Genomic DNA, 12,272 nt, shown 5'->3' with positions numbered 1-12,272 from the left:
AGGAGAAAAGCTTGCTTAGGAGACCTCTCAACAGAGCAGACCCAAACCATGAGAAGGCCAGAACAAGTGTGTGTGTGTGGCGGGGGGAAGCCCCATGCCAGGCACCTTGCCACCTCCTGGGCTTCTTCGAAGGTCCTGATGGCAGTGAAGGGTTTGTAGGAGAGTCCCAAAACACGGAAGCCGTTACTGGTGTAATGACGCAACGTTTGAGAGAAGTCCGCAGGAACTGCGTGGGAGACAGAGAAAGGCGCATTCCTATTCGTGCCCACACCCATATGTCGCAGACGATAACAGAAGAGAGGTTTATGCTCAAGGAGAGTCCAGGTTTCTGCCTCTCCAAGCTGCAAGGGTTAGGGTTAGGGACCCTTCTTCACTTGCCCACCCCAACTGCATCACCAACACTTGTAGGCCTGGCAACATCGGCACCCTGGGAGAACCGGACCAGCCAAAGTCTGGGTAAAGAGCACAGCAAGATCACCTGCAGAACGCCGAAACCCAGGCACAGTGCCCACCGGAGAGTGAGCTGGATGCTGGGGGAGGAGGGGGAGCGCCTTTGAGACAGGCAGGCATGCCCTACCCGATTCTCGCTTGCACAGGCTGGCCACCATCTCCGGAGCCCCCTTCATGTAAGCCTCTGAGTGGGTGCCACCAGGCAGCTTCACCAAAACACTCATTCTCTGCAGGGATGAGACAAATGGGAAGCGGCGCAGAACTGCAATGGGGACTGTGTGTTGCTGAAAAGGAAACAAAATGTGATGGAGAGAGACAAGATACTTCTGGGGCACAAACGTACACTGGTGGCACAGAATGAACAGCGGTTGCCAGAGTCAGAAGCAAGCAAGCTGGCCCCACCAGCCCCCAGCCCCTAAGAGGCAGCCCCGATGAGGCACTGCCATGGCTTACACCACTGAAAGGCTGTTCCTCCAGTGGCGGTGGCTTCAGCACAACCAGGGCCTTGGACCCAAAAAGCCGAATGAGTTGGGCTTCCACCTCTGCTCCCTCAACATCCTCCTGGATCTGGAAGGAAGGAAAGAGGTGTGAGAAGATGCGGCTCTGTCTCTGCAGCCACCGCCTCCGTTGCCAGATTCTAAAGTGATCGACAAACCACGTGCAGCTAGCAATGCCCGTGGGCCCAATCCTTGCCAGCTACTAGGGACAGACAGAGAGAGAGAGAGAGAGAGAGAGAGAGAGAGAGAGAGAGAGAGCGCGAGAGAGAGAGAGAGAGAGCGCGCGCGCACATGCGCGCGCGCTCACAGGGTCAGACCACTGCTCTCTTATTTACCAGGAATAGTACATCCTCTACTGAATTTTTTAGAGACATGCCCTGCCTGCCCCAAGGGTGTGTGTGTGTGTGTGTGTGTGTGTGTGTGTGTGGGGAGGGTCAGGAAAAGAGGGTTGTTTCTCCCCCCTCAACAGAACAAACCCAGAGAGGTTTTTCTCTCACCCATCCAGTAGATTCCAGCATCTTGAGGTCCACAGGGTCTCCAACGGGCTGATCTCTGAGCAGACAGACTGTGTGGCAGGTAACCAGGCAGTGGAGCAACGGGCCCTCCCCCACACAGCGCACCTCGTGAACAATTGGCAGAAAACAGCTGTTCTCCCGGGGAACGACACCCCAGATATCCAGGCCCTCCTCCGTGAGGGTTCCTGTCTAGGGGCAGACACAGGCCACGCCAGAGTAGGGCCAAGGCCAGAGGGACTCCCCTCTAGCCCCCACTTCCCCCAGCTCTCCCACCCCTCACCTTATCAAAGCAGATCAGGCGAACCTTGCCACAGAGGTTGATCCGTGGAGGGCTGATGCAGAAGATCCCGTGCTTCTTCAGCCGGTTTTGGGCATAAATGGTGCCCACGGTCATGGCAGCAGGCAGGGCTGGGGGCACAACCACCGTCACAATATCCAAGGCACGTAGCACAACTTGCCAAGCAGGAACCTGGCAAGGAAGAGAGAAAAGACTGCCAGTTTCATCAACCGCACAGGCAGGAGAGTTGACCAAAAGCCACCCCAGAGCTCCGGGAGGTTTGCCCGTGGCCTTCACAATCCACGCAGCTGTGCAGCAGTGCGGGACAGGATCAGCAAGGGGAGCTACCTATGTGGCAAGCTGACTCATGGGCCACTCTCAGGTGGCCTCCACAGGGATGTACGGTGCCCTTCTGCAGTTAAAAAAAAAAGACACACTGATATCAACAATATCAGCATCTGGAAAAGCAGCTCTCAACCTTCCAGGCTGTGATGAGAGGGAGGGAGGGGAGGGGAGGGGAGGGGAGGGGAAAGTTGCATGTGGGGCTTCCCGGGACTTTCCTTCATTAAAACAAAATTAGAACAGAGAAAAAGAAATACTTCTTTCCCCAAAGAGCAATTACACTGAGGGATGTGTTCACAGTGGACAGAGTGATGGTGGCTAGATGGGGTTAGAGAGATTCCTGGAGGAGAGGCCCATTAGGACTAGTAGCCATGGTGACTGAAAGGGAGCCTCCGCACCCAGAGGCAGCACCAGGAGGCAACAGAGTGGAGGCTTTGGCCTCTGGAACCCGTCTGTGGCCCTCCAGAGCCGAGTGAAGAAAGGAAGGTTGGCCTTGTGGTTGGATCCAGCAGGCTCCCTCCTAGCTTCACTGTTTATAGGACTTTTCAGGAGTAAGAAACCCTAATGATCTAACACACTGTCAGAGAAACATGGCAGGAAACAAAGTCTACAAACCAGCCCGAGGCTAGGGATAGCCCAACAGCCCAGGCCCTCCCATGCGCCCCTGCCTGGACACCTCCATTGCGAGTGTGAGATGCTGGTGGAGTCTGGCAGGGCTGGCGCAGAAGAGCGTTTTGTCTTCAGAGTTCAGTACTAGGTTACCAGGTGCCTCCCAAGGACAGGCGAACTCCTGGCGAGTGGTTCTTCTGCCCATTGGTTGGCAGAAGGCAGGCTGGTGCGATGGGCACAAATGCGCCCACAGTCCCAGCTGTCTGGAAAGGCCCAGACTTGAGGGTGTGACACCAGGGCAGATTCCCTAAAACTCAGCCCCAAATGCTATGTAGCAGGCCAAGTTTCAGAGACTTGGGTCCTGGCACAATGCCTTTGCTTCCAGCTTGCACTAAAAGGGATATCCTGGCAGCAAATGAATCAGCAATTTACCAGACACGCCCCCCCCCCAATTGGCAGGTGGACCCAGCAACCCCGCTAGAACCGAGATGCTGAAATGTCTCCACCACGCTTATCCATTACAGTAATATTTACCCGATTTCGAATTAAGATGAAGATGCTGTAGGCGGTGCCCAGAGCAGCTGGAAGAGAATGAGAGGGAGGGAAGAGAGAACAGAGGGCAGCACAGGGGGCAGCGCAGAGTGAGCACCTCCAGCAATGCCACGCAAGAGGTACCTGCTACTGCTGCAACCCACTGGCTTTCCACACAGCAGCAGCAGCCACAACACACCTGACCCCCTGCAGAGGAACACAATCAGGAAACGATTACTTTAGACTGCAGCTGGAATGTCTATGGCAGGGTTTTGCTGCTGTTGGTATTCATTAATTAACTTAGCGGTTATGCATCTGACGAAGAGAGCTGTGGCTCTCAAAAGCTTATGCTACAATAAAGTTGGTTAATCTTAAAGGTGCTACTGGACTCTTTGCTACTTAGTGGTTACAGATCTCTGATCAGTTGTTATTTTGATATACACATTTATTGAATGCTGCTTTGGGTAAGGCTAGGAATAGTAAGCTATATGAACCAACAGACAAACTAGCAGCACCCCCGCCCTGGGAATTTACAATACACACTTCGACAGAGGGAAGGACAACCGTCAGAAGAATGGGGGAGGGGGGCTGAAGTCAGGGCACTGAAGGATGGACGTGGCCAGGTGTGTGTCTGCACACTCCTCAGCCATCTGCAGATCTTCAGCTGTTTTACGGAAGAAAGTTCCTTACTGCGCTGGACCCCTCCCAGAAAACGGAATGTGGAGGAGGGCGGCAGGGCAAGCGGTCGGTCGCACACAGGAAAACTGCCTGGGGCTTCACTACAGCAGCTGCCACAGGGGCAGCAGCACCTCCTGTTTCGGAATCAGCCGCGGGGCACGAGGGAAGCCCTGGTCTTCCTCCAGAAAAGATTTGGTGCTGCTGCTTATGCCTGAGAGAGTAGAGAGGCTGGCTGGCTCTTCCCCCCAGCCAAGACTTTAGCTTCCCTTCTCTTCCTTCGGTGGGAGGGAGGTGAGATCTGAGCAGAAGATCATCATAAAGTCAGCCCAGACTTGGAGAGAGAACGCCAGAGACACAAAGCCCTTTGGGGGCTCTTTTCCATCACCTGCTCACGAAACAGAAGTCCTGACTGAGACTGGAGCCAGAAGCTCACAGGACTGCCATCTGCTGGCCTTACAAAAATTATAAATAAATTTACCTAGGGCTGCAAGGAAGAGGACAAACTTTGCTGCATCCTTGTAAAATTTAAAGTTCACAGGCCTGGGATAGAGGATGGAACTGACGAGGTCTCCTTTGGCTGTGCAGAAGCCTAGAGAGAGGGGGAAAAGAAAACGGGAAGCAGAAGAAATGGAAGACTTCAATCTTGGATTAGGCAGGAGGAAAGCAAGGCACAGAAAGCTTCTGACAGGGACTCAGCACACTGTAGCAATCAGAGTATTCTAGTAAGCACAGGAGTCCTGGGTTCAAATCCCCACTTTGCCATGATGTTCTGGAGGTGAACCATGGCCTAGCCCCTCTACCGTCGCTTAGTCTGGCCTACTGCAAGCCCTGTAGCTAGCAACGTTTTGCTTGGGGAGAGCAATTTTTTGCTCTGAGGCCAGCCATTATATGTCTGCACAGAGCTCGGGGGAGGGGCCCAGGGGGAGGGAGAGCTGAAGCTCGGGGTGGGGGAGGGGGCTTTTAAAAGATGCTGGGGGGGTCAGGTCCCCTGGGCCCCATGGTAGCTACAGGCCTGCCCGCTACAGGGGATCGCTGGGAAGATAAAAAGGGGGAGGACTGTGAACACTGGTCTCCAAAGAGGTGGGAAGAAAATGTAAGAAATAGGGAAAAGCAAGTGAAGCAACAGATGAGTTCTGGGGTGGGTGAGGAAAGAACAAAAGGCAGGTCCGCTCTGAAGCCTGTATACAGACCAAACCCACAGGGAATCGGGTCCTAAGGCCAACCTAAAACTGGTTTAATTGAGGCGCTTTCCCCCTTTCCCTGGGAACTGCAGCTCTTCAGCCTGTCCTCTGCCCCTCCACTGCGTCAGCCCACTGGAACAAGCCATGTTAGTCCCCAGGAATGGCTCACGATTAAAGGCACCCTGTTGGTTCCTAAGACACCTCCATGGTCTGTATTCTGCACCGACAGGAAGAGGCTGCCTGGATCCCTCCGGGACAGAACACTGAAGGGAGGGGGCCTCACCTGTGCGAGTCACTATGGCCAGAACCTCAGCACCCACATAGGCCCTGGCCTGGACGACCTGCGTCCCGCAGAAGAGGGTGTGTCGCCGGTGCTCCTCGGGGGAGTAGACGGTGCTAGCAGCTTGCGGGCCTTCCGGCAATGGGGTCTTCATCACTGGAGTACTTTCTCCTAGAGGGGTGAGAAAGGCTGCCTGGAAACAAGGGGGCACCCAGCCACTGCCAAAGACTGTCTACATACCATGCTTCTGATGGCTGCCCCCTGATAAGAAGAGCCCCGCCCCCGCCCCCGCCCCCCGCCCCCGCCCCCGCCGCCTGCTTTCAGTCTCGGCTCACCTGTCAGCATGCTTTCATTGACCATGCACTCTCCAGTAAGCAGAGCAGCATCACAGGGAACAAACATCCCATCTGCAGGTACCACGATGCAGTCGCCCGGCACGAGATCTGCGGAGCTTACTGTCATTTGCTCTGTAAGTTTACCCCCCCCCCCAATAAGTCAGATCCTTGACAAGAAAACAGCAGGCAGACCATTTCAGTCGTTAAAACATCACAAGAACACAAGAGCTCCAAATCAAAGAGGGCCATTTTTTAAAAGTCAGACATTACTTGGTGTTTCTCTCTCAGGCTCCCACCATAGCACCCCAAGAACTTCATACAGATGCCAGGACAACAGTACATGAAAGGCAAGAAAGGTCAAAACCAGTTACTGAAAACTACCGAGGAAACCAGAGCCAAGCTTCTGTGAGACAAAATAAATTAGGGGCAGAGTGGTGTTGCCCCAAACTCGCAAGAAGAAAGTCTTGGATTCCATCCACAGCTTTTCCTGGAGGGGGTGGGAAAAGGCCTGGCCCTAAAAAGCTCCCGCCCCCCCCCCCCACACACTCACATCACTCAGTACTGGCCTAGACAGACTCTAAGGGTGGCTCAAGAAAAGGCAGCTCTGTGTAAGAAACAGGAATTGTGGAACAGCAGCGCACTCATAGACAATCATAACGCGCCAAATGAAAGCCAAAAGCATTTTCTTAAAATGCAGTGCTGAAACTAAGAAACAGCAGCTCATACAGGTATTCAGGGAGTAGAAGGTCTAAGAAATGGGGCTGGGGAGGGAGAGAGCAGTTTTAAATGAAAGGTTTTAAATTATTAGTGGGCTCAGGTTTAGGCATACTCCAAGGCCAGGTTACAAAACCCTTTCTGGACACAAGCAAGCTGTTTGAAAGGCTGTGGAAGGAAATCCAAAAGCAAGTGAATGTGTTCACACACAAAAACTAGCTTGACACCATATTTGCCTAAAGCTGTGATGATAATTAATATTATAATATTATGAAGCTTTAGAATATACGAAGAGGTTTACACCCATTTACTTACTAATCCTTACAATATTCCTGTAAGGCAGTCCAGAACGGCAGATTGTAGAGCAAAAGCCTGCATGATGCAGGGGCCGAGTCTGAAATGGAGGCTTCCTTGGCCACAGCTTCAACCCATGCACCACACTGGCCAGCAATGTGAGGTGGCTCCTCCCTCACTTCCTCATGGAACCAGTTTGGCAGCTCCTGCCGTTTCCACCTTGGACTGAGCATGTGCCACCAAAGAGCCAAGGGCAAAGCTACAGACTATGGGGTATAGCTTGAAGCGCACCCCAGGCTCACCACTGCGGGGAGGATTCTCTTGCTGCAACGTCTGGCTACAGGTCACTGCCCGGACATGCAAGCGTACACAGGGCCCTCTTGGGCTCTCCGACACACTCAGCCGGCAGTGACTTCCGGAGCCATCCACTTACCTCTGTTGGCTGTGCAAACTCTCACGCTGACCGACATCTTTACCATGCTCTGCAGGGTTTTACTTTGCTGTGAGAAGCCACACAAAAAGCATCAGGATGGGCAAAGCCAGCAGCAGGGGACAGCACTCGAGACCCCACTGGTAGCCTCCCAGCTGGACAGAGGTGTGAAGGGACAGGGCCTGCTGTGCAGCTTGTATGAGGGGCAGAGGACTTGAGAGCCAGCTCCCAACAGAAACGTCTTGCTGAAAGGGCTGGGGGGAGGGGTTCCCATCTGGCGGGGGAGGCATTTGCTGATTGGCAGGGAAGTGCACTCGGCACATGGTCAGGAGTGCTGTTTTCTTCTCTTGATCTTTCCAGTGATCCAGTCTGAAGCCCAAGGTCACTACTCACCTTCCTTGTCTCATAGAGAGAAATCCCTATTGAGATAGCAGAGATGATAAAGATGCAGGCGGCATAATAATAGTAACTCTCGCAGATCCACAAGGAGATACTGAAGACTTGGAAGATGTAGAAAGGATTCAAGACCTGTGCAAGGAGGCAGAGAGAGACAGAGGCAGGGAAACGGACACATTTAGGACAGCAGCAGTCAGCCCACCCTTTCTGAGGCTCTCAGCTCAGCGGTGCAGCACCTGCGGCACACAGAGGAAGTCCCAGGATCTGGCCTCCACTTGGACACAAGGTGTGCAGGTAGCAAGGCCGGGAAAGGAAAGCCACTCTCTCAGGGGTGTGGAAAGCTGCAGCCAGCTGGAGGCCTTGGGTCTTGCTGCTTTCGCTGGAATGCAGACCTGTCTCTCACCTGTCCCATCCTCCCACCTGTCCTGTGAGATTCCTGTTGCCCCACAGGGAAAAGGCCCCCTCCCCCTCACCAGCAGCTCGGAGGGTGGTTATAGAAATGCCTACCTCTGCTATCAGCAGGCTGAGGTAAGATTTGACTGGTACATCTATCAAGTTTGGTCCATAAATCTTTCTCCTGCAAGGAGAGAGAGGAAACACAGGCATACTAAGTTTAGGACAGCAGTCAGAATCCCATCAAAGGTCAAGCAAGAATGCCACTCATGCTATGGGGAGGACAGGCTTGAAGCCAGCCACGGCACTTGGCTACATATACGTGACTAGCCCCAAACCTCCCAAGTCAAACAGCACCACCAACAGATTTCAGAGTCAAGCTTTGGGGGCCCTCAAGCAGAGGGACACCCCACCCACGCCAAGGCACCCGCACACGCCTGGCTGCCTAACCCCAGTGCACAGGCTGGAAGTTAGGCAGCTGAAAACCCAACAAGGGCCAGCCAAGAGATCACGGGGCCACTGCAGGCACTCTCAAAAGAACAGGAGAGCATCATGAAGCAAGTTAACGTGCTTGTCAACCACAGGGTATAATGGTGTGTTATCTCACTCGTGAGGGAACATAACACGTGGAAACGAAGAGTCTCTTCCACAGCAGTGCATTAAACACTAATCCATAAGGCTGTAATGACAGGATTATTCTAACAAACAATCTCTAATTGGTAGACAGCCCTTTGAAGAGAGGTCAGGAGTTTATTTATTCTAATCACTCTTGAAATGAATAAATAGAGAAGTATCACAATACCAGAGTGTTTTCAGAAAAGATAACTCTCACTGCAATCCAAACCTGAGAGATTTAGGGGTTTCATGGTGTATCTACTTTATATACACCTAATTATGTGAACCTCACATGACACTCTTAAACCATCAAATTTTATTCCTCTGAAGACATGAGACACCTCTGAGCGCTGAATGACATTTACCTGAGGAATGTTTGTTTTAAACTGTGTTCCGCTTATTCTATTCTTTCTAAGATTTAATCTGGGCATATTCATAAACTATCTTTCGCAAGTTTCAGCCCTGGAGAGCACAGCTGAAGCAGCAAGAAACATTGCGTGTTTCAAGATCTAAAAACTAGAAACCAAATTCTCAGGCCTACTTTGTCCAACAATCTACGCCAGTAAAGCCAGTCCATAACAACGGGAACAAAAAGGAAATACAAATTTGGATGCAAAGGAGGAGCTGGTAGGAGGGGGTGCGAAAGGCTCCTCTCCGTTTGAGACGCTGGAGAGCCACGACAATCAGAGACCAGGCTGGCCTTCGCTGGCCTGGGGCGGACTCTTCAGAAGGCTGCCTCAGGTGTTTATTTTTTGCAAAACAAAACATACAACAAAATGAGCTTATGTTTAAAAGTTGTTTATTGTTTTTTCAACTATAATACATATATATGAACTAAGAATATTAATAAAGTTATAAAAACACACTACAACAATAAAATATGAACTAAAAAAGGTGTTCTAGCAAACAGAACAAAGGAGATATTCACAAGGTAGGTTATCTGAGGGGCTCTGACCTCACAGTGTGCTCAGAGCGTGTACCACCCAATCTTGCCCAAGTATTCTACCACCATCACTCTAGATGCCCAACAACTGTCTTCGCAAACCCCCAACTCCAACATAAGCCAAGCAGCAGGGGCTGTACCTGAAGGTGGCAGAGGACACTAGAGCGAGGTCCTATCTTCTAACGGGGCCTGGGATTCCACGTTCCTACTAAGCTACCTGGAAAGTCATCTGAATCCGTAATCTGGCGTTTTGGTATAAAATCTTTGGGCATTGTGGTTTGGTATAGAAACACAGGACTGTGTTTAGCTAGGGCCAGGAGTCCAGTAAAGACCCCCGTTTCCTGGTTTAATAAAGATATATGATATAATGTATGACACAGTTAAAGTTTTGTCTCACCCATGCACTACAATGGGCCACAATGGTCAAAGTGAGCTCAACACATGGCGCTCTCAGCTGTCAGGGAACAGACTGGCTCCCTTCCGGCTAGAATTGCAGCTGCGAAAGAAGCCGTGAGGGAGAGGATTGCGGGGAGGCTGTTCTACTGCAGACCAAAACACATGACTTCAAAAGAGAGAACTTTACAAAAATGAAAGGCTCAGCCAGAAGGAAGCAGGGGAAAAAAATCAAGAGTCAAATTCCTCCAGGCTGCTTAGAAGCTATTTTAATTCACACTGACTGAAGCCCAGAGAGACTGCATTCCTCAGGTTAGGGAAGGTTCCACTAAGTCTAGAAGGATGCCTGTATGGTTAATGTCCCAAGTCAGGGAGCCCATAAAAGGCAAGAATGCTTTTTGTAAAAAGGAAGGTTTAACTCAATGAGATGAACAGAATGGAGCACAGAGTCTGGCAAAGAAGTGTAAGATAATAAGGAGGTGAGCAAAAGAGTTTGAGTCGCCTGCTAAAATCATCAAGATGGACCTTAAGCATTTTCTTGAAATATACCAAGAGCATGAAACTGTCCAGGGAGGTGGTTAGACTAAGGAATAAAAGGATTGCTAAAGGAAGATGTGGAGATGGCAGAGAAGTCAAACAACTTCTTTGCATCTGTATTCACTGTGGAAGTATGGGCCACACACTTAGTGCTAGAGCTGCTTTTGGGAAGGGAGTCAGAAGAACCGAGTCAAACCAAGGTGACAAGACATGACATTCTAGGACTATTGGTCAAATTAAAAACCATTAAGTCCCTGGGTAAAGGTGGCGTACACTCAAGGGTTCTCAAGGAACTCAGATGTGAAATTGCTGACATTTCTTCCGGGGAAATGGGAGTGTCAGTTTGAGCTTCTTCAGGGGTGAAATTTGCAGGCCAGTATGAATCACAAATGGCTCCATTTCCTATCATGATGCAAAACCATGAGACGCTCTTACCTGGCACTCTGTTCCTGGGCACTCAACCCACAGCGGGAGAAGTGGATGTCCGAGCAAGTCCTGCTGTCATCTAACTTGCTGCAAATATGCACAAAGTGGAAGGGGAGATATTGTATTCAGCAGTGAGAAGCAAAAACCTGACAGTTCCTCTCTGTTCCTTGTTTCTAAACAAAAAAGGTAGTTCCCCACCCCAATTAATTAAACAGCTGCGATGTCACAAAAGATTCCAACAGCTACAGAGGAAAACTCGCATCATAGAACTCTGAGTATGCTGCGGCAGAAATAGAAGCTTGGACTTATTTTGGCCTAGCTTATATTAATACATTCATATGTAGTCAGAATCACATTTATCTAGCTCCCTCTCACCATGAGGCAGCTGTGGCAACATTGGCAGAGACGTGCTTACAATACTGCAAAAAGCCCAGGTGCTTTGCTGTCCGGTGCCTAACCCTACCTGACCCTGTGGAACGCCTGCCATTTTCCAATCCAGACGTAGCGCAGACCTTCAAAGAGGTAGTAGCGGATGGCATTTTTCTGCACAACAGAAGATGGTACAAGTATTAGAAAGATATCCCACTGTCCTCGAGCAGCTTCAGAGGAGCCGTGAAGGACCCAAAGGAAAGAACAGGATCTAAAATAGGGACGGGGAGCAAGCAGTAATGGCCCCCAAAACCAGGGCAGGCCAGTTGGGAGGACGTGCAGGCTCGCTCTGCCATGAAAACCTCACACAATTTCCCCCCCCTTTTGCACACAAAAACCACAAGACACCCCAATTCAGACTGGGGCTACCACATAAGGGCAAGGAGGTCACTGTTCCCTTCCCTTCCCATACCCATTCCCTGACCTCAAGCAGGCCCCTCAGAGGTGCTCTTGCCCTCTCTGGGGAGAAAATACTGATAACGCTTCCACGTTTCTGCCCCTACACCAACCTCCATTCCAAAAAAACAAACAAACAACAAAAACCAGCTCTTGGATTGGAAATCAACACAGTTAACCACTCAGCACTGTGATCTCAATTTGAACTGGGGCATTCCACGGCTGCTGTTTGCACAAACAAAACAGAAAAATGCTGGAGAATTATCATGCCATCTTATGCAGAGTTAAACTCTTATAAATCCATTGTAATTCGAGACTAACAAAATTTGTGGGAGGGTATGAGCTATCATAAGTCAGAGCCAGGGCTTTTTTTCAGTGGGATCTCCCAGGATCTGAGATCTGGCACCTCTGAAAAATGATCATGTGACTGGTGGCCCTGTCCCCGGTGCCCAAAGACCCGTTGGCCGTCTCCCCGGGTGGAGTTTCTTCCGGGCCGCCTGCTTCCCCGGCCTCTTCCCTTCCTCTCTCCTTTTTCCCCTGCTTCCTTCTTTCTTTCCTGTGTTATTCCGTAGTTGTAAAATAGTAAAGAGTCCAGTAGCACTTTTAAAACC

The 12,272-nt window shown here is 50.9% G+C and overlaps 1 protein-coding gene across 3 annotated transcripts in view; it reads right to left on the bottom strand.

Annotated features, from left to right (window-relative positions):
* Positions 1–12,272, bottom strand: part of ATP13A2 (ATPase cation transporting 13A2) — a 30,749-nt gene that overhangs the window by 8,190 nt on the left and 10,287 nt on the right. For all 3 annotated transcript variants that reach the window (XM_055001812.1, XM_055001814.1, XM_055001815.1), the window contains exons 6-19: positions 11,300–11,379; positions 10,846–10,923; positions 8,037–8,106; positions 7,527–7,661; positions 7,137–7,203; positions 5,696–5,827; positions 5,364–5,531; positions 4,378–4,488; positions 3,225–3,271; positions 1,743–1,931; positions 1,445–1,651; positions 904–1,017; positions 578–734; positions 106–226 (exon numbers count right to left, since the gene is read on the bottom strand). In XM_055001812.1, coding sequence (XP_054857787.1) covers positions 106–226; positions 578–734; positions 904–1,017; positions 1,445–1,651; positions 1,743–1,931; positions 3,225–3,271; positions 4,378–4,488; positions 5,364–5,531; positions 5,696–5,827; positions 7,137–7,203; positions 7,527–7,661; positions 8,037–8,106; positions 10,846–10,923; positions 11,300–11,379 — 1,676 coding nt within the window. The remainder of the gene's footprint in view (positions 1–105; positions 227–577; positions 735–903; positions 1,018–1,444; positions 1,652–1,742; positions 1,932–3,224; positions 3,272–4,377; positions 4,489–5,363; positions 5,532–5,695; positions 5,828–7,136; positions 7,204–7,526; positions 7,662–8,036; positions 8,107–10,845; positions 10,924–11,299; positions 11,380–12,272) is intronic.

This window comes from Eublepharis macularius, chromosome 17 (genome assembly GCF_028583425.1).
Source record: "Eublepharis macularius isolate TG4126 chromosome 17, MPM_Emac_v1.0, whole genome shotgun sequence".
NCBI lineage: Eukaryota > Metazoa > Chordata > Lepidosauria > Squamata > Eublepharidae > Eublepharis > Eublepharis macularius.
This window is presented reverse-complemented; position numbering and strand designations above follow the sequence as displayed.